At 49.2% G+C, this 23,283-nt stretch overlaps 2 protein-coding genes across 3 annotated transcripts in view; one reads left to right on the plus strand and one right to left on the minus strand.

Annotated features, from left to right (window-relative positions):
• Positions 1-19,316, minus strand: USP20 (ubiquitin specific peptidase 20). The gene is made up of 24 exons (XM_058818439.1): positions 18,676-19,316; positions 15,626-15,736; positions 15,219-15,272; positions 14,491-14,553; positions 14,236-14,364; positions 13,505-13,601; positions 13,245-13,314; positions 12,547-12,660; positions 11,370-11,448; positions 9,635-10,076; positions 8,629-8,766; positions 7,338-7,450; positions 6,740-6,912; positions 6,189-6,283; positions 5,705-5,738; positions 5,463-5,508; positions 5,004-5,184; positions 4,469-4,595; positions 4,215-4,384; positions 3,537-3,618; positions 3,157-3,265; positions 2,735-2,837; positions 2,429-2,500; positions 1-1,797 (listed from the first exon to the last, which is right to left on the minus strand). Exons 2-24 carry the CDS (start codon positions 15,704-15,706, stop codon positions 1,637-1,639), a joined length of 2,733 nt encoding a protein of 910 aa, XP_058674422.1. The 5' UTR covers positions 15,707-15,736; positions 18,676-19,316; the 3' UTR covers positions 1-1,636.
• C21H9orf78 (chromosome 21 C9orf78 homolog) overlaps positions 19,228-23,283 on the plus strand; it is a 6,231-nt gene continuing 2,175 nt past the window's right edge. The window contains exons 1-8 of one of the 2 annotated variants that reach the window (XR_009275609.1): positions 19,228-19,500; positions 20,156-20,215; positions 20,472-20,523; positions 20,715-20,785; positions 21,024-21,101; positions 21,522-21,719; positions 22,154-22,290; positions 22,945-23,043. Coding sequence is in view for 1 of the 2 variants with exons in the window: in XM_058818441.1 (XP_058674424.1) it covers positions 19,418-19,500; positions 20,156-20,215; positions 20,472-20,523; positions 20,715-20,785; positions 21,024-21,101; positions 21,522-21,719; positions 22,154-22,290; positions 22,945-23,043 (778 nt within the window). In the remaining variant the exon portion in view is untranslated. The remainder of the gene's footprint in view (positions 19,501-20,155; positions 20,216-20,471; positions 20,524-20,714; positions 20,786-21,023; positions 21,102-21,521; positions 21,720-22,153; positions 22,291-22,944; positions 23,044-23,283) is intronic. The other variant, XM_058818441.1, reaches the window with a different exon arrangement.

Below are 23,283 nucleotides of genomic sequence, written 5' to 3' on the forward strand. Positions count from 1 at the left end.
GAATTTATTGTACCACTTTGAGCACAAGGTCTAACACTGAAGCACAGGAGTGTCATTACAGTCTGTACAGCACCCTCTGAACACAGAACACAGACATGCAGCCCTGCAGGCTCTGCAGCACAGCAGGGCTGCTGCACTGGGGAATAAAGACAGCTTGGAACAATGAGAATCTCAACAGTGGCTCATTCTCTGACCTCCCCTGGGGCCTGGCTGGGTCTAAACAAGCATCCCATGAACAGAACTGTCAAATTAACATGCTGAATCAATTATAGACAGTTTTTAGAGAAGTTGCTTTATACAACAAATGCTTTATCTAAAACAAAATGAAAAACAAAAAAGAAAAAAGAACCATGAAGGCCACATTTTTCTTCTCAAATTCTCCTGTCCTACCCCCTTCTATCTCTAAGTCAAGGAGCAGCCTTTCCCTCCCTCCCACGTTTCCTGAGGAGCTCAGGAGGTCCCAGCTCCACTCAGGCTCCACTCAGGCCAGGCTTGGTGCTGTGGCATCACCCCACCATGAACAGTTTGGCTCCTCAGGCCCAGCTCTGCTCCATTAAACTGCTCTCAAAGCCTTGCAAAGATTCAACTCCTGCCTTGCTGCAAAATTAACAAAAAGGATGTTAAGAATGGCCCTGCTGAGAAAAGTGAAGTTTGGCCTTTTTTGCCCTCATTTCTGTCTTTGCTGCATTGGTGGCAGCAGATTTGGGAGCAAATGGATTCAGTGAGCCACTGCACACACAAAGGACATCTGGAATGAGCTCAGCACACAGGTGGGGCTTGTTTGCACAAAGGGCTCGTTCCTAAAAAGCTGCTTCACCATTCTGGGCCCCTCCCCAGCCCCAGGTGCTCCCTCTGGAGTGAACAAAGGGGCCCCTCCTCAGCTTCACCCCCTCAGGGAGTCAGACACAGGCTCAGGGCAGGGTCAGCCTGAGGAGGCTTTGGGAAGGAGGAGCCTTCCAGCCTTGTTGTCCAAAAATGTGCTGAACATAGGAGAGCAGACACAAGGAGAAAATAAAAATCTGCAGGACCATGAAGGTGTGGGTTTGTGAGTGAAAGGAGAAGGGAAGAGCTTCTTTCCAAATTTCTTAGTTGACTGCAACTGAATTTGCAAGAATTCAATAAAGAGCAAAACTAGGAAGTTGTGACAGCACCACCAGCACAAAACCACAAGAGACTCTGTGGCTTTACTCAGACTCAAACCAGGTTTCTCTACTTGCACCACTGCCTGCTGGAAACATAAATAATGTCTCATTATCTTTACACGTTTGAATTAAAAAGAGAAGTGCCAAAAGCAAAACCTGCAAAGGAGCAGAGCTCAGTGCACTGGGGCCAAGCTGGGAGTGCTGGTTTGGTGTAAGCAGAGGGATCAGCTCAGGACAAGCCTGTGACCGTGGCTGCAGCCAGAGGGGAGGTGCAGCTCTGTGCCAGCCTCTCCCAGCACCACCCCGTGCTCAGAGCCACACGAGAGGAGGAGGAGGAGGAGGAGGAGGAGGAAGCCTGCCTGCCCCGGGAGTGCTGGGGGAGCTGCACACACCTCGAGTCCCAGCCCAGGGAGGATTTGGACCCCGCAGGACTCCCAGCCTCCATCCCCCACAGCGGTACCTGTGCCGGCCCTGCCCTGCCCCCTCTGCACACATCACACTGCTCGAGTCTCTGCCTCAATCTTCTGCTCCCCGTGGAGGTTCTCCAGCTCCTGCACCTGGGCCACGTTCTGTCTGATGGCGATCTCGGGCCCGCCCCCGTACAGGGTGCTTAAATAAACCCAGGTCTCCTCGGAGATCTGCCCGTAGTCAGCACCTGCAGGGGAAGCAGCAATCAGCGGGCGCACAGCAGGGAAAGGTCAGGGCCCCACCACGCCAGGATTTCCCCATGAACAGCTCCCCCCAAAGGCCCAGCCCAGGAGCAGGAGGAGACACCCGGGGTCTCTGCACACAGCCCCTGCAGTGCCCCCTCCTGCTGGAAGCACCAGGGTGTTCTCCATCAATCCATGGCCACAAGCACCACATCTCCACATCCTTTACATCCCTCCTCTTCCAAACCCTGCCTTTCCTATATAGAAATTGTTCCTAATATTCAATCTAAACCTTGCCAGGCACAACCTGAGCCTGTTTTAACTTTGGGAGCTGGACCACAGCAGATGCTGAGAGAAGACCACATCAAAAGCAACACAAGATCAAAGCTCCAGCACAAAGGGGAGTGGTGGAAGGGGCCTGGGGAGCAGCCAGGCAGGAGCTGGGGGTCTGCAGAACCAGTCAGCAGCAATCTGGGCATGCAGGAGCTGCCTGGCTCACTCAGAGAAGGGGCAGGGCAGAGTTGTCATCCTCTGCAACACCATCTTGCTCTGTGATTTCATTAAGCACAGCCAGACCCAGTGGAACAGTCTCCTTTACCTTTTAGCAGCACCTCAGGCAGCAAGCACCAGCCTTACCCTGCTTGACTTGCACGTGGCCACCTGGTTTTGTGAGGGCAATCTTGGTGTTGTCAATTGGTCCAGGGGGCTCTGTAGGAGAACAAACATGTCAAAAACCAGCTGATTTCCTTGCTGCCTCCAGATTCAGATGCTTTCCTAACTTCTCTAGGTCATTTTTGTCCTGCCCGGGAGACCTGCAGGCAGCCACAGTGGCTGGTGCCTGAACCTTGCCCAGCCAGGGGCAGTGCTCAGCCAAGACCCAGCAAATGGAGTCATTTCCATTCCCCCTGTGCCCCTGACAGACCCCCAGTGTCTGATCCTTACCATTGTCCTTGCCCTTGACAAAGGCCTCCCACTCCCGGAACCACTGCATGCTGATACAGTAGATGACACTTGGAGACTCCTCTGCCTGGAAAGCCTTGTTCAGCTGGGACAGCAGCAACAGAGAAACAGAAAGGATTCAGCCACTCCTGAGATCTTGGGGAGCCCTTCCATTATCTGTAAGGCCAGTTCTCCAGAAGAACCCCATGGAATTCCCTCCTCACCCCCTGTTCTGCTCACAGAGCAGGCACGAGACAAGGATGGTCTCACACTCTCTGTCTGCACAGCATTGCCCCTCTGCACTGGGGAAGCCCAGGCCAGGCTCCTGGCTGTGCTGCAGATCACATTCTGCAGAACAGGCATTTTCCAGGCCTGCACTCCCCAGCCCTGCCCTCTGCCTTGCTCCAGGTGCTTCCCAAGCCAACCTTGATGAAGGTGTCGATTTCGATCCTCCTGCGCTTGGCCAGGGCTTCGATCTCCACTTGGCAAATGGAGCACACGTACAGATGGTTCACAGCAGGGCCACCCCCAAACCTGGGCACAGGAGAGGCAGGGCAATGGAGAACTGCAGCAGAGTGGAAACTCTTCCCAGCCCTGCATCCTACTGACAGGGATTTTTATACCATTTTTGGTGAGGAAGGTGCATCTGCAGCTGAGGGCACAGAGCTGCCTTTACTCAGCCATATTTTCCTCTTCTGGCTTATCTCTTGTTATCTTTTTGGGACAGGCACTGATACAGCTCATCCTGGCTTAGATCAGGACACTCTACAAATACTGGGAGAGAGAATGGAATGGCCATATTCACCTGTTGTAGAGATATTCCCACACATTCTGGGGCAGAATCACAACCAGGTCATCAATGTAATGGTATTTATTAGGAGGGATCCCTGTGGAGGAAAGGCAAGAGGAAGAATTAATCAGGGATCTCATTACTGCTGTGTACAACAGACACAGATAAGAAGGCAGATTTTCCATTCTGAGAACTCTGATTCCAGAATCTGCATTCTTTGCTAATGGAAGACAGTCAGAAGTTCATTAACTGTGGAGGTTTCTCAATCCACAGCCCTAATTTCTAATCAAGTGCTTCATTTCCAATTTAGAAGAGAGATTTACACTGAGGGCTCCCCAGCATGGCTGATGAAACAGCAGCAGAGTCAGTCAGATGTGCTATCAGCTCCCTTCTCCAAACAAACCCCGAGGGGCAGCCCTGCTGACAGGGTAACACAGATAAACCCTGCCCTATCTGCTTTCTACAGGTTTGTTTTTAAACACAGAACTGAAAACTGTTGTTTCCCAGCACTAAACATCCCCCCAGGCCTCCAACCAGCAGCACAAAGGGTAATTGTCTCATCCCTCCCTGAGCAGGCTGGAGTTTCTGCCAAAGAGATTCCCACTGCAGCTTCCCCGAATCAGGATAGCAGCTGGAGCTTTTTCCTGCATTTGGAAGCACCAGAGGTGCTGCTCCCAGGCCCAGCAGCCTTACCTCCATGGGAGCACAGAAAGGTGTGGTTGGTGATGGGCCCAGGCTCAGCAAAGGTGTTGAATTTATTGAGCCACTCTCGAGAGATGTAGAACTGGAGCAAACTGTGCTCCTTCATGCTGGCCAGGGACACGACCTTCTGACGCTCTCTCACAGCCTCCTCACTGCTTTTCCTGGAGCAGGGAGGGGAGAACTCCATGTGGGAAATTCATTTGCAGGTGCTCTGTGCCCAGGAAGGGGCTGAGGGCACAGCTCACCTGTAGAACAGCACGTAGGCTTCTGCATTCTGCACCACGGTCTCGTGCACCTCGGTGACGTACTGGTCATCGAACTCGTACCACTGGCCATTGATCACGTTCTGGCAGTAGGCAATGTAGTGCCCACCTGCAACAGAGCACGGCACTGCTGGGATCTGCACTGCAGACAGAAGGCAGGCCTGGGATAATGGCAGCAGCACAAACAGGATTAGCTGCTGGCACAGAGCAGAGAGAGAGAAAAAAAGAAAAGGATAATTCCTGTTCAGGCAAGCTTTGCTGGAGCAGCAGAGCCTGGCACTGTCACCCTGATTTGCCTTCCTTGGAAGAGCCTCTCAGCAAGACTGAACAGTGGGAAAGGGTTTGAGCCAAGCCTGTGGGGAGGCTGAAAGAGCTGCAGGGGATCTGTCAGGAGCTGCTCAGTTCACTTTCCAAAGGGCAGAGGCTGAGAATGGAGGGGGTCTCAGGAGGCGCTGGCTACTCCTGACCACCCTCCTGCCCCACTCCCACCCTGCTCCTCTCCCAGACAGGGACTCACTGCCAGCCGTGCCGTGGTGACAGATGACAGACAGGAGGTCGTAGGTGGTGATTTGGGACACACACTCCTTGGCCAGGAAGGGTCTCAGGTCCAGCCCCTCCAGGGGGAAGGAGACGTGGCTGTTGATCTTGAAGGAATACATCACCTCGTGCCGGAACCGCTTCAGGTGGATGCAAAGGATCTAAAGGACCAAGGGACAGAGGACACCAAAGGGCAGTTTTGCCATGGCAGCTCTGGGAGCACAGCACATCTCTGTGTCTGATCCTTGCAGGAGTTCTTTGCCTGTTTCTCATGAATCCTGCTGGCTCATCAGCTTAGACTGAGAAAGCCTCTTCTGATCTAAATAGAGATTTGATATTTTTGCCACCAAAAACCCTGCTGATTTTATTCTACCTCTGGCCTCCTGACCTCCTCAGTGGCTGCTAGAAGAGAATTAGGAAACAAGGTGCCTTTACCCACCTCTGGGAGGCGCAGGACTTTGCAGTACTTTACTCCATTCCGCAGCCTGAGGGAGGAAAAGAAACGAGCTGTGAGGACTCTCTAGAGCAAAGGCATAGCTGGGTCTTGCTCCGTTTGGAATCCAAGACAAATCCTGAATTCCAGCAGAATTGTCCAGGCAGAGGACACAGCAAAATATCTGACAGCAGTACAGAGAAATAAAACTCCAGACATGGAGCACAAAACAGATAATGCCAACTTACTTCTTGCACCGTTCACAGCTGTACATGTTGTCCCCTGTAGAGAGAGAACAGCCATTATGCAGCTGCTCAGAGCACACAAGGCTGACACAGCTACCTTTCCAGACAGTGCAGAGAAAGCAGATTAAGAGCCTTTTGGGCAGGCCAGGGATGAGAAAAGATCAAAACAACTTCTGTCAATAAGTGTGGGCAAGAAAGGGATGCAGCCAATTAGCAGGAAGGATGAGAAAGTGAAGAAACTGAGGAGCCACAGCACTCAACCAACCCACAGCTCTGCCTGCTCCTCACTGAGGACACTCTCACCCAGATTTCCCACCCCTGAGCAGGTAGAAAAGTTCCCTCCTGCTCAGAGATGCTGAGCTGCAAACTTTTGGCATTGCCAGTCTCTAATGACACACAAGACAGGATTTCTAGGAGATTTAATCTGCCTTTGAAATGCTTCAGGAATGCTCCTCCATGCTGTCAGACCCCACAGAAAAAAACTCACCCTTCAACTCATCTGCTGCAAAAAAGGCAGCAAGGCAATCCTCCAGGGTCACCACGGGACCCCAAAACCAGCTAGGGATACAGGACACCACAAATCTGCAGAGGAAAGGGATTAAGAGTTATAAACAAAACAGCTGAATGCTTTGGCACACAAAACCCCAAGTGGATGATAAATTTCCTTCTAGCTGTAGGTCCTAAGCTCATCCCACATCCCAGAGGAGCAGGGAAAACACAGCTGCTCTTAGCTGATGTTCCTACTCAAACTGGAAATTATTTGGAAAACTACACCAGGAACTAATTTGCTCTGGAGGGCAGTTCTGAGGCAGCAGTGAGGGGTGATCAGCTTCACAAGAGCTCTCAAGGTGTGTGACAGATCCAGAGGAGCAGTGACAACTGCTCCCCATGAAAAGGCTCAAAGTCCTGTGAGGTGCCACACACTCCAAGGAAAGGCTCCAGGTGACATCCCAGTGTTAACAGCACTGGTTAGGGACAGCTGCTTCCAGCACTGCAGGGCAAAGCCCAGAGAACAGAGGTGCTGCAGAGGGAACACACCTGCGGATGTACTCCATGATGAAAGCAATCCAGCCCTGTGAGGCATAGCTGTCCCCACATGCTCCTGTCTTGGCTGGCACATTTTGGTAGATGGCAGAGTGCAGCTTGGCCAAGTCCTCCTTCCCTGGGATTGGGAGTGACAGGTCCTGGAACGTCTCCACTGTTGTAGAAACCTGGAAATACCCAAGAGGAACAGGTCAGGGTTTCCCATGTGCGTAATGGAGCTGGCACCTGACCTTCATCACCTTTTATCACTGCTTGGATTTAGTCTAGGCTAGAAACCTTATCTGGCAGCAGGAGCAACTCAGTGTGGCTAATTATTCTTCCCTGCTGTCAGCACTGACTTCTGTCATGGGCTTTGTAGCACTGGACTCAGTTTCCTGATGTGAATGTGATACTGCTGGGTCAACTCAATAACACAGATCAGCAAACACAGAAACACATCTCCTTGGCATGGCAGATTCTCACCCCTCCCCTGCCACCACCTATGGCCACATTAGCTGCATCCTACAGGGTTTCAAAGAGCAGCACCATTCCCCAGAGAGAGATCTACAAGCCCAAAGCCTGTGCTGGTGACTGGGAGGCCCAGGACACTCACTCTGTCACAGGTGAGGCACTGCACCAGGCTGAGGATGGAGCCGTCGAAGATGTCGGAAATCACACTGCGGTACCGGAGCTCCTTCTTCTTTTTGCCAGAGGCCTGCATCTGGGCTGGAGAACAGGGAATGGCCCTCTCAGTCTCCGCAGAGTCACACAACCATGAAAGAACACAGGACAAGCATTGTCCTCATGTTCAGATCCCATCCCAGGGACATGGTGAGGCAAAGTGTGAAGAGACATGAAGGACTCTGCTGCTGTATGTGGTACAAGGGAGAGGAAGCCAACTGAGCCAACACCAGTTGGCTCTCAGGAGGCAGAAATTGTTGTACTGGAACTCCTCTTTCCAGCCTTTTACATGTTTAGAAGCCCAGCCCTGCCACAGACAGTCCCTGGTTTTCTGAGGTCTTGTGACACCTTGCTCCAAGCTTTGCATTTCACTTCCTCTCCCCCTCTGCCTCTGCACTTTGTCCATTTTTTTCCTCTCTGACATTTACCACGTGTTCCCCAAGTGTCTCACACTGGAGAGGACTCTCCACAGCAGGGACTGGCCAAATGCAAGGTTTTGTATAACAACAAACCCCATCCCCACACACACGTGCAGGCAGACAGAGTGGTTTTCATGCAGCCAGAACATCTGCAGCTGTGCTGACCTCAGCCAAAGGGATGAATAAAGAATGTCCTCATGCAGCAGCTGGAGGGACAGTGGTACAAGCACAAGCCATTGTGTTTGCAGACTGTGCAGCACTGAGGGATTTTGATTTGCAATTTGCTCTGGGATGAAGGGACCAGTTTGATAACAACACAAGCCAGGCTCTATTCTGCAGCCTGACAGGCTCCCAGCACTGCAGGGACATCTGCAGCCCTAATTCCATTCCTGTGAGCCCAAGATGTCCAAGAGGCAGGAAGTTCTGTCAGTAACAGCATCTTACAGCTCTCTGGCCTACATGCCATGAAATTCAAGTCTGGCAAACAAATGTTTATATATTTCCACACTCCCCTAAAGGGACAGAGCCTGTGCCTGGGATTTGAGAGCCATTTTATTAATGACAAACACAGTACACAGATGCAGACATGGATCATTTCAGGCTCCACACTAGAACATCACTGTGCCCAGAGCTTGACTTTATCTGCAGGTTTACTGCAGTCTTTGCCAAACACTATTTTAGAACACCCTGACGTCCAGGGGAACCAGCACTTAGAATCCGTCATGATTCTTGATTAACAGATGTTTCTCTTCCCTCCTCTACATGCTCCCCCCTTTGCATCCCAGCAATCCCTCTTTGCCCTACCTTTCTTGAGTATGTAGGAAGGTCCAAGCCTGGCAGGACTGGAGCGGGGAGGAGAGCTGGACAGCTTGGAGTGCATCTCATGATGGACTGGGCTGCAGGGGCGCGAGGAGCAGCGTACATAGGCATCATTGTCAGGTTCTGTTTGGGAAAAGGGCACTGCTGAAAACCCCAGCTATGAAAGGCAACTCCACTGCAGTCTGTGTCAGTCTAGCTCTGTGTTCCAGCACAGAATCTTTCTCAAAGGCACAGTGCAGTGTCCATTAACTGTGCTGCTTGCACAGGCTGGCAGACACAGCTCCCTCAGCCACAGGAGAGAGTGCATACGGAGCTGTACCTAACAGCTAATAATTACATACTAAAAATCCCCAGAAAACAACCTGCCATTTTTTCACACTTATGACTAATTAGATTTTGCAGCTTGCTCCTGTAGCCCTAAACCACACAGACAGCATTGCTGCCTTCAGTGCCAGCTGGCAGAGTAAGACTCTTACATAAAGAAGCGTTGAAAGATCGGATATGTTCAGCTTGAGGTGACTCCACACTGCTGCTCTCTTCTTTTCCCTGAGACACAGAAATGCTCACACTGCCTCTCCCTTTTCTCTCCCCAAAGTCCACAGTCCAACATTAGCAAATACCTTCTGCCATGCCTTTTCCACAGTTAGTATTTCCTTAGGCCAGTGTATCAAATAAAGAGATGCACACATACCCAACCTTTTTTTCTTAAAAGGCATCAATACAGTGCAGGCTTGGCAGAGGCAACTCTCACTGCTGTGCCTTTACTCAGCTCACAGCCTAGCTAAGCACCTCTCTGGCTCACTAAGTACACTTCCTTACAGAAGCAATTGTGCACAAAGGCAGGGACTGAGGAAAACCTTGGATGCAAAATCTTTTGAAACACAGAGAAGGAACAATCACACTATGTGTTTGCCACTGCACTACACCACAGTGCCTGTGGAGGATGGTAACACATCTTCCTGGAAATATCCCAACAGAAAGAGGGGTATACCTGGTGTCCTACATGGGCTGGCAGGGCAGGGAGCTGGCAGCATCTCAGGTGAGGCTCTGCCATCCACTGGCATCATTGTAGTATCAACATCTGCATCCTCATCCACCTGCTCCGAGTTGCTGCGCCGATGGCCGCACGAGAACTTCCTGTCCTTCATCCTCTCTTTCTCTGAGATCCCTCTCCCTGCTTCATCCTGGATCAGCAGCTCTGTCTCTGCCAGGGAGCTGCTGCCCATGCTCCCTGAGGTCCGACTCTGGCCCTCTCCCTCACCCCTGTCACTGCTGGAGTCACAGGAGAGGAACTCGTCCTCTGAAGGGCTTCGGTCGCCCTCGCGCTTCTCCTCCTGCTCGCTGCTGTCCAGGTCCCTCGACTCTGCCACGATGGGTTCCTTCAGCTCCTCGTGGAGCTGATCCATCAGGCAGCGCAGGAACTCCTGTGTGTCCTGAAAACCAGGATTCCATGTCAGTACCCAGCCAGAAATGGAGCAAAAGGGGAGATGGGTCCATGCACAGCTGATTCCAAGAGTGCCCACAAAGCTGAGCCTGCTCTGCAGCACACAGACCCAGCTGAGCAGGCCATGCACCAAAGGGCCTGACTGTTACAGAAATGCTTTAACTCCTACACAATTAAAGGCCTAATTTTTTATCTGAATACCTTCAGCTGAAAGACTTTGAAAAGATAGAGAGCAGCTGTAGAAGGCAAATCAGGAGCACATTTATCAGGGTTTGCCACAGATAATAGGGGAAAAGCAAGGAGAAACCTGATGAAAACAGCAGGCCCTGGAGGACAGCCTCTTTCCCACAAACACATCTTAGGAACATTGACTTCTGCTCATGGCAAGCCACCTCTTAGGGCAGATTAAAATCTTTAATAAACAGGGAGAGGAACCAGAAACTCAAAGCTGTACAGTCTAGCTGCAAGCTCCTACATTCATAATACATGGTAAAAGAGCTGATACTTTGGCTTCAAAGGAGCTGCTGGAAAGCAAGCTGGTATTTTGACAACTGCAGAAAGTTAATTATGACCTTTCAGTTGTTTTATGAAGTTTGGCTTTTAGCCTGCCCTGCCTACCTTTCAAATTTATCTCTTCAGATCAGAGTTTTCCAATCCAACGTATTTCACGTCAAAGACAAATAGAGAAGTTCTTTCATTAATCATTATTTTTATTCTTTGTTTTGATTTCTTGTCACTATCACAGTTTTGATGCACTGTCACTTCTCTAGTAAATTTTCTAATCATAGTGTGTTGTTTACATTTTGTCATAAAGAATAAACAGAAGAGCTACACTGATAAAGACTTCAAAAGAAAAAAAAGGATACTACCTTTAAATAAGACTTAGTTTTGCTGTAATTCCCCAGAAAAAGAATATAGAACATTCATATCTTTGAATTTTTAGTGCAGATTTATCCAGGTTCTTCAGCTCTGACATGAATAAATAATACCAAACTCCCATAGAGCAGATATCAGCAGATCTCAAAGCTATTTATAAAGGATTTGACCACCATCATTTCAGAGGTGAGTAAGCTGACACAAGGAAATGAACTGATTTGGTACCAACAGGCCAGAGGAAAGCCTGGAAAAGAATCCAGGTCTCCTAAATGCTCTTTAAGATCACTGATATTGACAAAGAAAGGCCATGACTCCCAAGCTCTTCCTTCTAAACACCAGCACCACCACTGCAAGAATGAAATTCTCTGGTTTTGAGATAATGACATGGGTTTTTTTCAGCCCCCACCTGCTGTGCATAGCCTCGGAACATGGGATTGACAAGCTTGATTCCATGGGAGAGACTGCTTGGAACAACATAACTCGGGCTGCTCAGACATGGAAAAAGAAAAAAGAAAGAGTCAGTTTGCATATTGGGCTTGGGGCCAGTTTGTCAAACAGGCCATAACAGAGGGTGTGGTGTGTAGTTAAAGAGGCCAAAAGATAATTATGCACCTGCAAAGCCTGAGCAGAGATTTCTGCATGATCTGGGTGACAAACACACCAAGAGACAGAAACACCTTGCAGCCATTTCAGTCTGTCTTTCCAGAGACCCTTCCCCAAAACACATTTCACTTCCAGCTCTATCACATTTTGAGTGTGGGAAGTGACTCTTTCCAGAGCAGAGTTTAGCAATTAGTGACTTTGTTTGATTTTCCAGCACCATATTTGTTTCAAAATCTGGGCAGGCTGATCACCCAGTAAATGAGATCAATTCAGTCAATGTTAGAATGACATGATATTGCTTCAAAGCCTGCAGCCTCCTCCTCTACAAAGACACAGTTCACCTTGCTCCATATCTTACTTATTCCTTGTTAATAATGAACTTGAGGCAAACATGCAATGCCATTTAAATTCCTGTTTTGCTGGGGTTTATTTATTGCACAGAGCAGACATCTTCAGATTTAAACAGAGCTACATCATTTTGCACTGTCCTTTGAACAAGTCTAGAATTTGAACCAATAGCAAACCAAAATGTCACCTGCATTTTCCACTCTATTTAGTAAAAATCTCTGAATCACTTTTTTCATCCAAATTTTTTCATCAATTTCTCTGCTAATCAAGAGCAGTGCAATTAAGTGCTGGCCACTGAAGTCCATAGCCTCAAGTATTCCCTTACTCCATCATTTTTTATTCATTGCCAACAGTGACATTATATTTTTAAAAACTCTTCCTTTTAAAAAATTGTAATATTAAGAATTAATTATTTTCACTGACATCTATGTGCCCATTTCATCACTAGCAGCAGGAGATGGGATCTCCTGGATCCTAGGAAATTCTCACATCCCCATCCACACAGGGGGTTAAATCACTGCCTCAGACAATGCCCTTGTCCCTGAGGATCAGATTTCCTCTCTGCCATGCCAGAGCTCAGAACTAACACACCTCTGAAAGCTGGCCAGGGTAGATCAGGGGTCACCACTCACCGTTTCTTGTGCCAAACCTCAGACACCAGCTTCTGGTAACTTTTGCACAGGGCAGGTTTCTTATCCGTACGGACCAGTCCACCACATTCCAGGAAAAACTGTGTCAGAGGTGGGCTACAAGAGAAGGAAAAGGAGAAGAATTCAGCTCACAGAAATTTTTACTCTGCTGCTATTTATTTATCAAAACTTCATGCAGACCTTATCAAAAGCATGCTTTAAATACTGATTTTAAACCAAGGGAAGAAGTGATTCCAGATGCAGATGTGATCCTCACTTGGATCAAATGAAAAAGGCTGATCTGAACCTGCTCTCAGTACAGAAAAGGTCCTGGAATTGAGTTTCAGCAGGATGGCTAGAGAATATTTTAGGATATAGGTTATTGGAATGATATCAGTGGGAATGATAATAAAGAGATATGACATGGTTTTCTCTGGGATAAATAATTTCTGTTGCAACAGAAATGATGAAATTTTACTTCAAGCATTCATCTAAACATGAGTCTTGTACATAGCCACAAGCTGGCTGGTTCCTCAATTTCCTACTGTAACACTTCTGTTGCCCTAAAAAAACACTATTTTTTTCTGTCCCCAGACTGGCTGATCTCTCTTTGCAAGACTCATGAAGGTTTCAGATCAGAGGTGACACTTTTGGTATTTAGTGAAGTCAGTTATGACAACACTGAAAGCCCTAATGCCTACCAGTTTGAGAGAGCCTGAAGTGCTGCATTCATGTAGCAGGAGTTCCCAAGATTTTTCATTCCAGTAAGGCCTAAAGCACAAACAAGAGAGGGATGAATCACTTTCAAGATGTGCTGCTTTCTATATTCAGCCCCAAGGAGAGGGAATCCAGCCCTTTCTAGGCAGTCTCCACATTCTGCTGCCAGGAACCCTCTCAGTGCAGTTCCTACAGACTGCAGAGCTGCCCTGCCAGCTCTTTCATCAGCTCAATGCAAAGTTACCTCTTGGTTTCAAATCATCATCCTCTGATTCAGATTCGCCTTCATCAGCCACTGCAATGGGAACAGCTTTCAGAGGGTGAGCAGGCAAAGGAGAATCCTAGATTAAAGACAGAGAAATAACTATCAGTCACAGGCCTGCTCTGAAAGATGAGCTGTGAGAGATATTATCTCACATATAAATCAAGTCAGCCTCCAAGAAAAGCAGAAGGAGAAGGAAGAACAGGCTGCACTGTCTAGCCTTCTCTCTGAAGCAGCAGGGAGTGGAAATAGTGCCATTACTGCTCCCAGTATACGTGATAAAAAACATCAGGAATGAGCAGCAGTGTCACAAGTACATGGTGTTTCTGGTCTGACAGCTGAAATTTCTATGGGCCATGCATTGGAAATGAAAATGTGACAGACAGGTTCTTCTCACATGCAGATACCCCATGGGAAATGTTAAAAATAAAGTCAGAATGGATATTCAAGTCATAGAATTATAGCATCATAAATTATTTGGGTTGGAAGGGACCATAAAGCTCATCTAGTTCCCACCCCTAAATCATGTGTCTTTTTGCTGGGACACCCTGTAATTCAGGGCTAGTGTCCCCTGGCTACAGGCAGCCACTGTCAGTGAAGGTGTCCCCACCACAGCAAAGACTGCACCATGGCAGGAACCACTTGGATAATTTTACACCAGGCAAACAAAACCTGGCCAGGCTCCCAGCCCTGCCTCTGTGCCCCAGACCCACCTGCTCAGGGAACTTGCTGGGGGGTGAGGGGGGCTGGGCCAGGCGCTGCTCCAGGAACACTTCCCTCTCACAGGCATAGCACCACACACGGAACGTGGTCAGGTTCACTGTCAGGTTGTGCTTCTTGGCCTGCAAATCAAAATGAAACAACAGATCTCCTCTGGCAGCTGGCCTGAGCTGGAGTACAGGACTACCAGGGCATGGAACAGGGAAAATTTAATTCTATTTAAATGTAGGGAACAGAGAAAAGCTCACCTGTGCATGAAGTGTGCTGTGGTCAGCAAAGGACTCCCCACAACCAACATAAGGACAGCCAATCTAGAGAGGGAAAAAAGCCAAAGCACAATGGGCACATCATATCAGACTCTTTAGAAAACAGTCTGTAACTCCAGTCCCAGCAGCAGCAACTTCAGAATTATCTTCTTGGTTTTCTAGCCTGTTTTTTATTCAGGGCCCAAAACAAGATGGAAATTTAGAATTGATGGAAATTTAGAAGTGATTTGAGAAAGAAAACCTGGAACCAGGTTTACACCCAGGCAAAGTCTCTGTTCCAAGGCCACTGCTCCAATAGGGATCTCACCTGAGCAGCCCAAGTCTGGGCATTCCAGTGTAAAAATAAACAGTCCCTGCCTGCCCCAGTGTCCCATGGATTCCCTCCCTCCTCACTTCCAAGGTGTCACCTGCAGCCTCTCCACAGGTGCCAGCAGAGGCAACACCCAGACAACAACCAGCACTGAGGAATTTATTATCTCCTACTGGGAATAGCAAGGACAGTCCCCTAAAGGGAGTGAACAGTTACATCTTGTCAGATTGTGACAGTGTTACCCTTTCAATGTTACTGGAGAGTTTCCTCTTTGGAATCCATCAAAAACCAGTGCACAGTTCTACTGTGAGCCCCTTTTTTGCTCCCCACTATTTTTTCAGTACAAATGCTATTTGAGTGAGGCCCCACTACACCATGCACACAAACAAGCCATTGTTACCTGAAGACAAGCCCAGAGGTTTGGTCCCACAGCTCCACAGGACTGGCAAGTTCCCTGTGTATTGATGATAAAAGAAGGCTTGTTGTTTGGTTTGGTTTTTAAGTAACCAAGTCCTTAAAGAATGAGAAACTTCTCTATAAAACAGCCAACCTTCAGCTCATAGTATTTCATCCCTTTCACCACACTTCCAATCAAATACACAAATGCACCACTTTAGCTAAGTGACACATTCAAGCAGGATAAAATGATGGTGAGAAATTTGTGGGGTGATTTATGGGACATGTGGGTACATCAGTGGGGGAAGGAGAGTTTCCCTCTGGAGATAGGCAGGGTTTTCTTCAAAAGCAAACATGCAAATCCATGCACAACAGCTAAAAGGGAAAGAACTGAGAGCCACAGCCCTGTACCTTGGATTTGAGCAGCAGATCATCCGTGGTCACCTCTCCTATGGAATCCAGGTGGGGACAGATGTCCCTTGTGTCCCCCATTTTCACCAACACTCATGTGAGGAGGGTTTCCTAGGACAAAAAGGATGGCTCCTTTCACTTCAGGTCAGACTGTAAGAAGATACCTGGGCATGTTTTGCATATTAGAGTTCCATATCTATCTTTAAGGTTCAGAGATTGGAACAAATCTGGCACAGTCTGGCCCCACTGCTGAGTGGCTGCACTGTGTTATTGTAGGGAAGGAGCAAAGCCATGGGGAGGAGAGAGAAACAAGTAAAGCTAATAATCCATATCATGGAATGTGCCTTCAGAAATGCTGGGAGGTGCTCAGCACACAGGCACAGCTTCAGCTGCAAAGATACAAATCTAATTAGCTCATTTGCATGAAACCCTGATGAAAAGTGAAAGGTGCTGCAGCCCATGACCAGCCCTCAGCCTGTGGTGTCTGGGAGCTTCATGCACCCAACTGTGCTGATCTGAATCTAACATTTCCTTGTTACACTTCTTCATCAAACATTAAAAATATGATTAGTTCTAAATGAAGCTGGGCAAGAGGGAAATAGACTTAAATGAACTGTAACACCGATAAGCAGGCTCCAGTCTCTGAGGAATTTACCATTTCATGGGCAGATTTTTAACAGTATGAGCCACAGAACTCAAAGTCTGTACAAAACATAACAAAACACTGTTCCACCCAGCTCATACATCCAAGCACCACAAGAACAGATGATTTCATAGCTTATGAACACAATAAACACTTTTATGGTGGTCCATGGATATATAAAAGATTTCAAATATGTCTCAGTAATATGCAGCTATAAAAAAATGAAGAGAGTTTGTGCTTTTTAAGCATAGTTTAAATAACCTTGCTCATGGCTGTTAAAAAAGTAGAAAAGAAGATAAGTGATATTAATAGCACAGACAAGGATCCAAAATATTACAGTTGGCTGGAAATGAAGCAGATGTGAAGAGCCCACATCATTGCAACAAAGAAGTGGAAAAATCTGATGAACTCAATGTTAATGACTCCAGCAGCCACATGGCTGCTACACTCTGCTTTTTTTCACATTTTGAGGATATTTGAAACAATTCCCAGTGTTATCTGGTCTGAATCACTGACAGGAGGGAGAAAAGAAAAGAAAGATTATAAATGAGTAGGCCATATCAGTAACACGTATCTTGGGAGTGGAAAGCTTGCCTAGCACCTTGTCTTGGCAGAAGATAAACCTCAAGGCTAATTTTACTCTGTTTTCTCAGCACTCTTTAGAACTCAGTAAACTGATGGGAGGAGCAAAGGGAGGAGAAATCATATGTGTATGGTGGAAAACACCACAGGGGTGCTGACCTGGATCTCAGTAACTCCTGAAGAAAAGCTTAACAAACAACAGAGCAATTTCATGCAGTTTCACAGAGAAGGAAGGTAGCACCGTGTAACAGATATTGATTGAAAATACAAATAACAAGAGCACAGCAGCTTTGACTAACACATAAAACTGGGACATTTCAGGCTCTGAGTTCCTTCACCAGAACAGACCCCTTTCCCCAAATGCATCAGCTAGTCCAATTAAAAAAGAAAAATCAATGCTACATTTGCTATTTCAGCATCCTTGATTTCTTATCTCTCTCCCAGGTGTTCCCCAGAAAATTTAATGAACAAAATACTGTTTTAAAATTAATTCCAGGCCTCATCTTCACCAGCTTAAACTAACTGGGAACTGGTTTTGAAGCACTATGTTAAGCACAGTCTTTTGGATTTGGATGGTTTCAGTGCATTCTGTGGGACCACTCCTCTCCTCAAAATCAAAACCAGGTCTTTAGACTGGGGTGCTGATCTTCCCACACAGTGCTTCCCTGTCTGAACAATGCAGGGAAAACCTCATTTTTGCCTCTCAGCCCTGACCACACACACCAGAATAAGGTTTGTGACTGTTCAGAAGGAAATATTCAACTTCTGCCTTCCCACGACTCTGCCCTAAGAGCTACAGCTGGCACACACAGCTCTAATTCTGCTCAGGAAATCAGGAATTTCATAAAAGCACTGCCAGAGAGCTGAACCGTGCTTGTCAAAATGTTCTGTGTGTGATGGGAAAAGGAGTTACCCTACAACAAGTCCTTCAGCCTGCCTTTCTCAGGCACCGCTGAGGGAGGACAGTACACGAACATGTCAGAACAGCTCCTCCGTAACTGCAACCTACTTTCAGTCTTCAGCTGCTGCCAAACCCAGCCTCTCTGCCTGCCTTCCACAGGAACACATTTCTAGGTTTTTGTTGGTTGTTTTTTTTTTTTTCTTAAAACAACTGTGTGGTTTCGTACCAAAGCTAGAGCCAGCTGTCAAGAGTTTCACATCCGTGCAGGCTGACATTCTTCGGAGCAACTGCACAAATAAAAGAAATCTTTGCATTGTTCAGCTACAAAACAACTACCAGGTCTGGTCTTGCATAACCTACCAAGGAAAGAAGTATCTGCAGTTGTGCTCCGAGACATTTTCTACTTGAGATACTGAAGAAAGAAATATTTACCGAACTGCCCTAGTGACAAGGCAGGAGCAGAAAGCAGGTGCTGCTGGCTCACAGCTGCATCAGCTATGGGAAAACCAGGAGGTTTCTGTGCACCACGCAAAGGAGAGCAGGTCCGAACACTGATTTATTGTGGGAGGTCACAACATGACTCACCTAGAGATTTAGCTCTCAGACAAAAACCACCTGCAGGAAATCCCCCCTTGCCCGCTATGTCACTCCTCAAACACAGCGGACCCCCACAATCCAAGTCCCCTCCTGACAGACGCTACAGCTGCCGGACACGAGCGAGGCTGACCAGAAACAGCCCAAAGCAGCACGGTCCCGCTCCCGGGGCCGGCAGCCGCCCCTGGGGGTGCAGGGCCGCCCCCAGGCCGGGGCACGGCAGGATCGGGGCCGGAGCCCCCGCGGTCGCTGCTGCTGCATCATCCCCGGCGCGGCCCGGCCGCCCTCCCCCCGCACGGCCCCGCCGCCCCGGCCGCGGCCCTCGCTCACCTGCGGGATGCCCGGGGCGTTGCCACCCCCGCCCCAGGCCGGGCCGCCGGGAAGGGCCGCGGGCCCCGAGCGGAGCGGGAAAGCGGCGGAGGAGCGGCGGGCGCCGCGCAGGCCGGGGGAGGAGCGGGGGCCGGGCCCGGCGGGGCGGGGCGGGGAGGGACCGAGCGGGGGAGGCGGTGGCGGCGCCGACCCCGCGGGGTCCCAGGGTCGGGCCCAAGGCCGAGGGCTCCCCAAGGAGTCGGGGCTCTGCCCCAGAGCCGCTGCTAGAGGGGCGAGCCCCGGCTCGTTCGGCCGGGGACCCAACAGTGCGGCTCAGTGCCTGGGCCAGCGGGGAGCAGCCGGGTGATGGAGCCGCGTCCCGCCCCGAGGGCTGGGCTGCAAACCCGGGTGTGGGACCCACGCTCCCCACGGCGCCTTCTCCTCACGGCGGCCCGGACAGGCACCGGCCACCGGCGGCGGCTGCGCTGCCGGGACTGCGAGAAACGGAACGAGCCTCGTGACTTACACGAGGTGTTCCCAGAAATGACCCTGCGTGGCCCGGGGTGAGGGGGGTGGTACGAGGGCTCCCGGCCCGGTCCGGGCGGGCTCGGAGCGCTCTGGGCCCCGCTGGCGGCTCCTGCCCGGCCGAGGTGCGGGCACAGGGGCGGTGCCGCCCGGCCTCGTCGCGGGGCTGTGGCGTCATCGCGGCGCGGCAGCGGCGGGGACGCGGCCGTGTGGGGACTGTGGCGCGGCAGCCGCAGCGATGCCGGGCCAGAAATCCTTCCGGCGGCGCAGGGAGGACGAGGACGAGGAGGAGGAGGACGAGCAGCTCGCCGAGGAGGTCAGGTGGGTCGGGCGCCGGCGGGGAACCGGGCCGGGCCCAGCGGAAACCGCAACTGCGCCCGGCCCTGCGGCGGTCGAGGGGCAGGACGGGACCCAGGTCTGCTGTAGCCCAGCAATGCGGTGTCCGGGTGTCACGACATCGTGTCATGACATATCGTCAGCTACGGCTGTGCTGGGGGCGGTGACGTCGCGTCATAGTGCTATGTTGAACCGCTGTGTTGTGGCGTGACGTCACAGCGTGCGTCACAGCCTTACGTGACCCCAGGAGTTACGGATTCCTCTCAGTTTAGGGAGAAACTCTTGAGATTTCAATTCGCCGTCAACCTTCTTCATTGTCACTCATGTTTGGATGTGTTTTGGCTCGTCCTTCCGAAACTGGCTTCTTCTTCAAGCCTTTCTGTGTTTGGTGCTGCCTTTCTAAGGCATCAGAAAGGAACAAATCCACCAAGTGTCTTGTTTTTCGATTTTTTTCTGGCTGCATGGGATTGCTTAAATAAATAGAAAATACCTATTTAACTTGAAACCCAAAAAGTGGATGCTGATGTGCAGAGGTTTAGGGCAAAGTTCAATAGAAAATTCTATGTTAACTACAGAAAATAAAATTAATTAATTAAAACCAAAGCATCAAGTACTAAGTCAAATGTGTTTTTTCCTTTAGGTTAAAACTTGAGGAAGCCAAAGAAGTTCAGAGCCTCAGAAAGCGGCCCAATGGGGTGAGGTAAGGGATGGCACTGGGGAGGGGAAGTTGTGTTTTGTGCGGGTGTGATGTGACAGCCAATTTCTCTCTTGCCGTCTGCCTCCTTCCAGTACAAACCATTATGTCAGACACTGCCAAAATTATGTTCCTGACAGAGAAGTTTCTCTGTTAAAGCCTGAGGATGGAAAAGACAGGGAGACCTAGAGAGGGATAAAGCAATGCAGTATTGTGTTTCCTTCTGCTGAATTTTATATTCTTTCTTTATCTGCCTGACCAGTGCTGTGGCTCTGCTGGTGGGAGAGAAGCTGCAAGAAGAAGCCACACTTGTGGTAAGTGCTGGACAGCTCCATCCCCTCGGGGCTCAGATGTGATGGTGTGAGAACAGTGTCAGTCCAGCCTGGGGCAGGACTGGTGTCACAGCTCAGTCCCTGAATGTTTCCTGTGGTTTTATCCAGATTTTGAAGACTAGCATTCAACTAGAGGGAAGCTTCAGGGGTTTTTGTTATTCCTTGTTTTACAGGATGACCCATTTAAGATAAAATCTGGGGGAATGGTGGACATGAAGAAGCTGAAAGAAAGAGGCAAGGACAGGTAAGTGCATGTGAGCTCTGAAAATCTCTCCCAGGACTAGTATTTAATGACAACTGGTAATTAATTAACCAGAGCTTGTGTCACTTTGAAGTTTCATATTATGCAGTCTGACCACTTACTTTTTCTCTAACTTGTTAAATTACTTTTAAAAAACCCACCACACACACTACTGCCAAAAAAACCAAACAGCCAACAAAAAAATCCACCAAAACCTGTTAACATTGTGGTTTCCACTTAGGATTAATGAAGAGGAAGATCTGAACTTGGGAACTTCCTTCTCAGCAGAAACCAACAGGCGGGATGAAGATGCTGACATGTGAGTCGTGCTGTGTTGTGTCTCTGCTGCTGAATCAGGCTGGGTGGCCCCTCACCATTTATTTTTTTATGTTGTGGGTTCTGAGTAGTCCCAGGACATCTTCCCAGTTCTCACTGAAAGTTTCCCTTGCCCTTTCACTTCCCACCTCCTGGAGTTGAGAAGGCTTTTCCATGGGCAGAGCTAGGAGGTGCCAACCAGCCAGCTTGGCACTAAATCCCATGGGAGCCCTCTCTGCTGGCTGTTAAAGACCTTGGAGGATCTGGTTATTTCTTGGACAGTTCTTGCTGCTAATATTAACTGAGTGCTTTTGGAGAGATGATTCTTTCCTCTCTCCCAGCTGTCAGGACAGGGATGCAGCAGTGCTGGAGCGGAGTACAGGAACAGAATTAAATGCCCTGTCCCCTGTGTGCTGCTGTTCAGGATGAAGTACATTGAGACTGAGCTGAAGAAGAGAAAGGGGATTGTGGAGAACGAGGAGCAGAAGGTGAAGCTGAAGAATGCTGAGGACTCCCTGTATGAGCTGCCAGAGAACATCCGTGTCTCCTCTGCCAAGAAGACTGAGGAGATGTTGTCCAACCAGATGCTGAGTGGCATTCCTGAAGTGGACCTGGGGATTGAGTAAGTGTGCTTACACATCTGTGGCTGCTGGCAGGGCTGCCAGGATCAGCAGCTGTTGGCTGGCAGAGCAGCACTGTGCCTGGATTGCACATCCCCAGTTTGGGGTGGGTGGGATTGAGCCTTGTTCTGGTTTGGTCCTGCACAGCCCCAGGGCTTGGTGCAGCTCCATCCTGGGACTTCTGGGAAAAGGCTCTTCTGTGACCTGACCCCAGCAGCTTTCTGCAGGACCCCTTTGTGTCCTGCACTGAAATGATGCACAAGATAGAAGCTTCCATTTTGCCTTTGAAACAAAGTGTTTCTATGGCACCTCCTCTCTCAAAAACTGCATCAGATGCCAACAGCAGTGCTATTGCTGTCCTCAAATTCCGTGCACATAGCACTTCTGGGCCTGCTACCCTTTCTAACTATGAGTTTGTTGGGTTTTTTCCTTCTAGTGCAAAAATAAAAAACATCATCTCAACTGAAGAGGCCAAGGCCAAGCTCCTGGCAGAGCAGCAGAACAAAAAAAAAGACAGCGAAACTTCCTTTGTTCCCACCAACATGGCTGTTAATTATGTCCAGCACAACAGATGTAAGTCTTGAGTGTCCTTCCTGACCCAGTTGTGACAGAGAAATTATGTATCAGTGTGTCAGGATTGCTTTTCCTGGGATGCTCAGATAGGTCCTGTCTGGCCTGTTTTTTTCCTTCTGCCCATCAGCAAGGAGAGGGATGTATTTCTCATGGCTGGGCTTTCTGAACTCCCAGCTGACACTGCCTCATAAATTTCAAGTTATTTTCTTTAAGCTGTGCTTAGTGTGCTGGAAATGATGGTGTGTGATGGAGAGACTCCAGTTTTGCAAGCTGCCAGAGCAGACAGGGTGGCCAAGCAAATACAGACCTTATTGGACAGGAGATGGGAATTAATTTCTGTGTGACGCTCTGATGCTGCAGACACGTAAAGGAAAGGCAGCTTGCTGTGTCCTTCCATGCTTACAGGGGTGATGGGAATCAGGTTGGTGTGTTCTGATGGAAGTGAAGAGTGTTTGGGCCACTTGAAAGAGTGCTATTGAAATTTGCTCTGCCCCATCTTGCCTAGTTAACCATAGAAACCAATTCCCAGAAGGGTGGTTCTGAGTTTCTGTTCTTTCTGGTAAAGATGACTTATAACACAGGCCATAGAAATGTATCCTTGTGGGTAAGAGTGCTCCAGATAATATTCCTTACCTGATGTTTCCTTTCCTGCAGTTTATCATGAGGAGCTGAATGCTCCAGTGCGAAGGAACAAGGAGGAACCAAAGCCGCGCCCGCTGAGGGTGGGGGACACAGAGAGGCCGGAGCCTGAGAGTAAGTTCCACACCTGAATAGGTGTAGGGAGACACTGAAACTCTTCAGGGGTCCTCAGAGACCCTGAGTGTGAGTTCCACACCTGAATGGTTGTAAGGAGACACTTCTTCTAGATTGTTCTCTACAGAGAACAATCTGGCTCTGCTTTCCTCTTCTTCTCTGAGTGCCCTGGGGTAGTGTGAGTAGAGCAATCCAAGTCCAGGTGCTGCTGCACCTCTAGATCACACCTGAAATCTGGAT

This window comes from Ammospiza caudacuta, chromosome 21, assembly GCF_027887145.1.
Source record: "Ammospiza caudacuta isolate bAmmCau1 chromosome 21, bAmmCau1.pri, whole genome shotgun sequence".
NCBI lineage: Eukaryota > Metazoa > Chordata > Aves > Passeriformes > Passerellidae > Ammospiza > Ammospiza caudacuta.

Bases quoted from the DNA above. Each gene is read 5' to 3' on its own strand.
- USP20 (XM_058818439.1), bottom strand. From the start codon at position 15,706: ATGGGGGACACAAGGGACATCTGTCCCCACCTGGATTCCATAGGAGAG. The intron at 4,385-4,468 runs GTGAGCTGTGCC...TCCCTGCTCCAG, and splicing joins GCCTACGTGCTGTTCTACAG to GAAAAGCAGTGAGGAGGCTG. The intron at 3,266-3,536 runs GTGAATATGGCC...TCCTGTGCCCAG, and splicing joins TGGGAATATCTCTACAACAG to GTTTGGGGGTGGCCCTGCTG.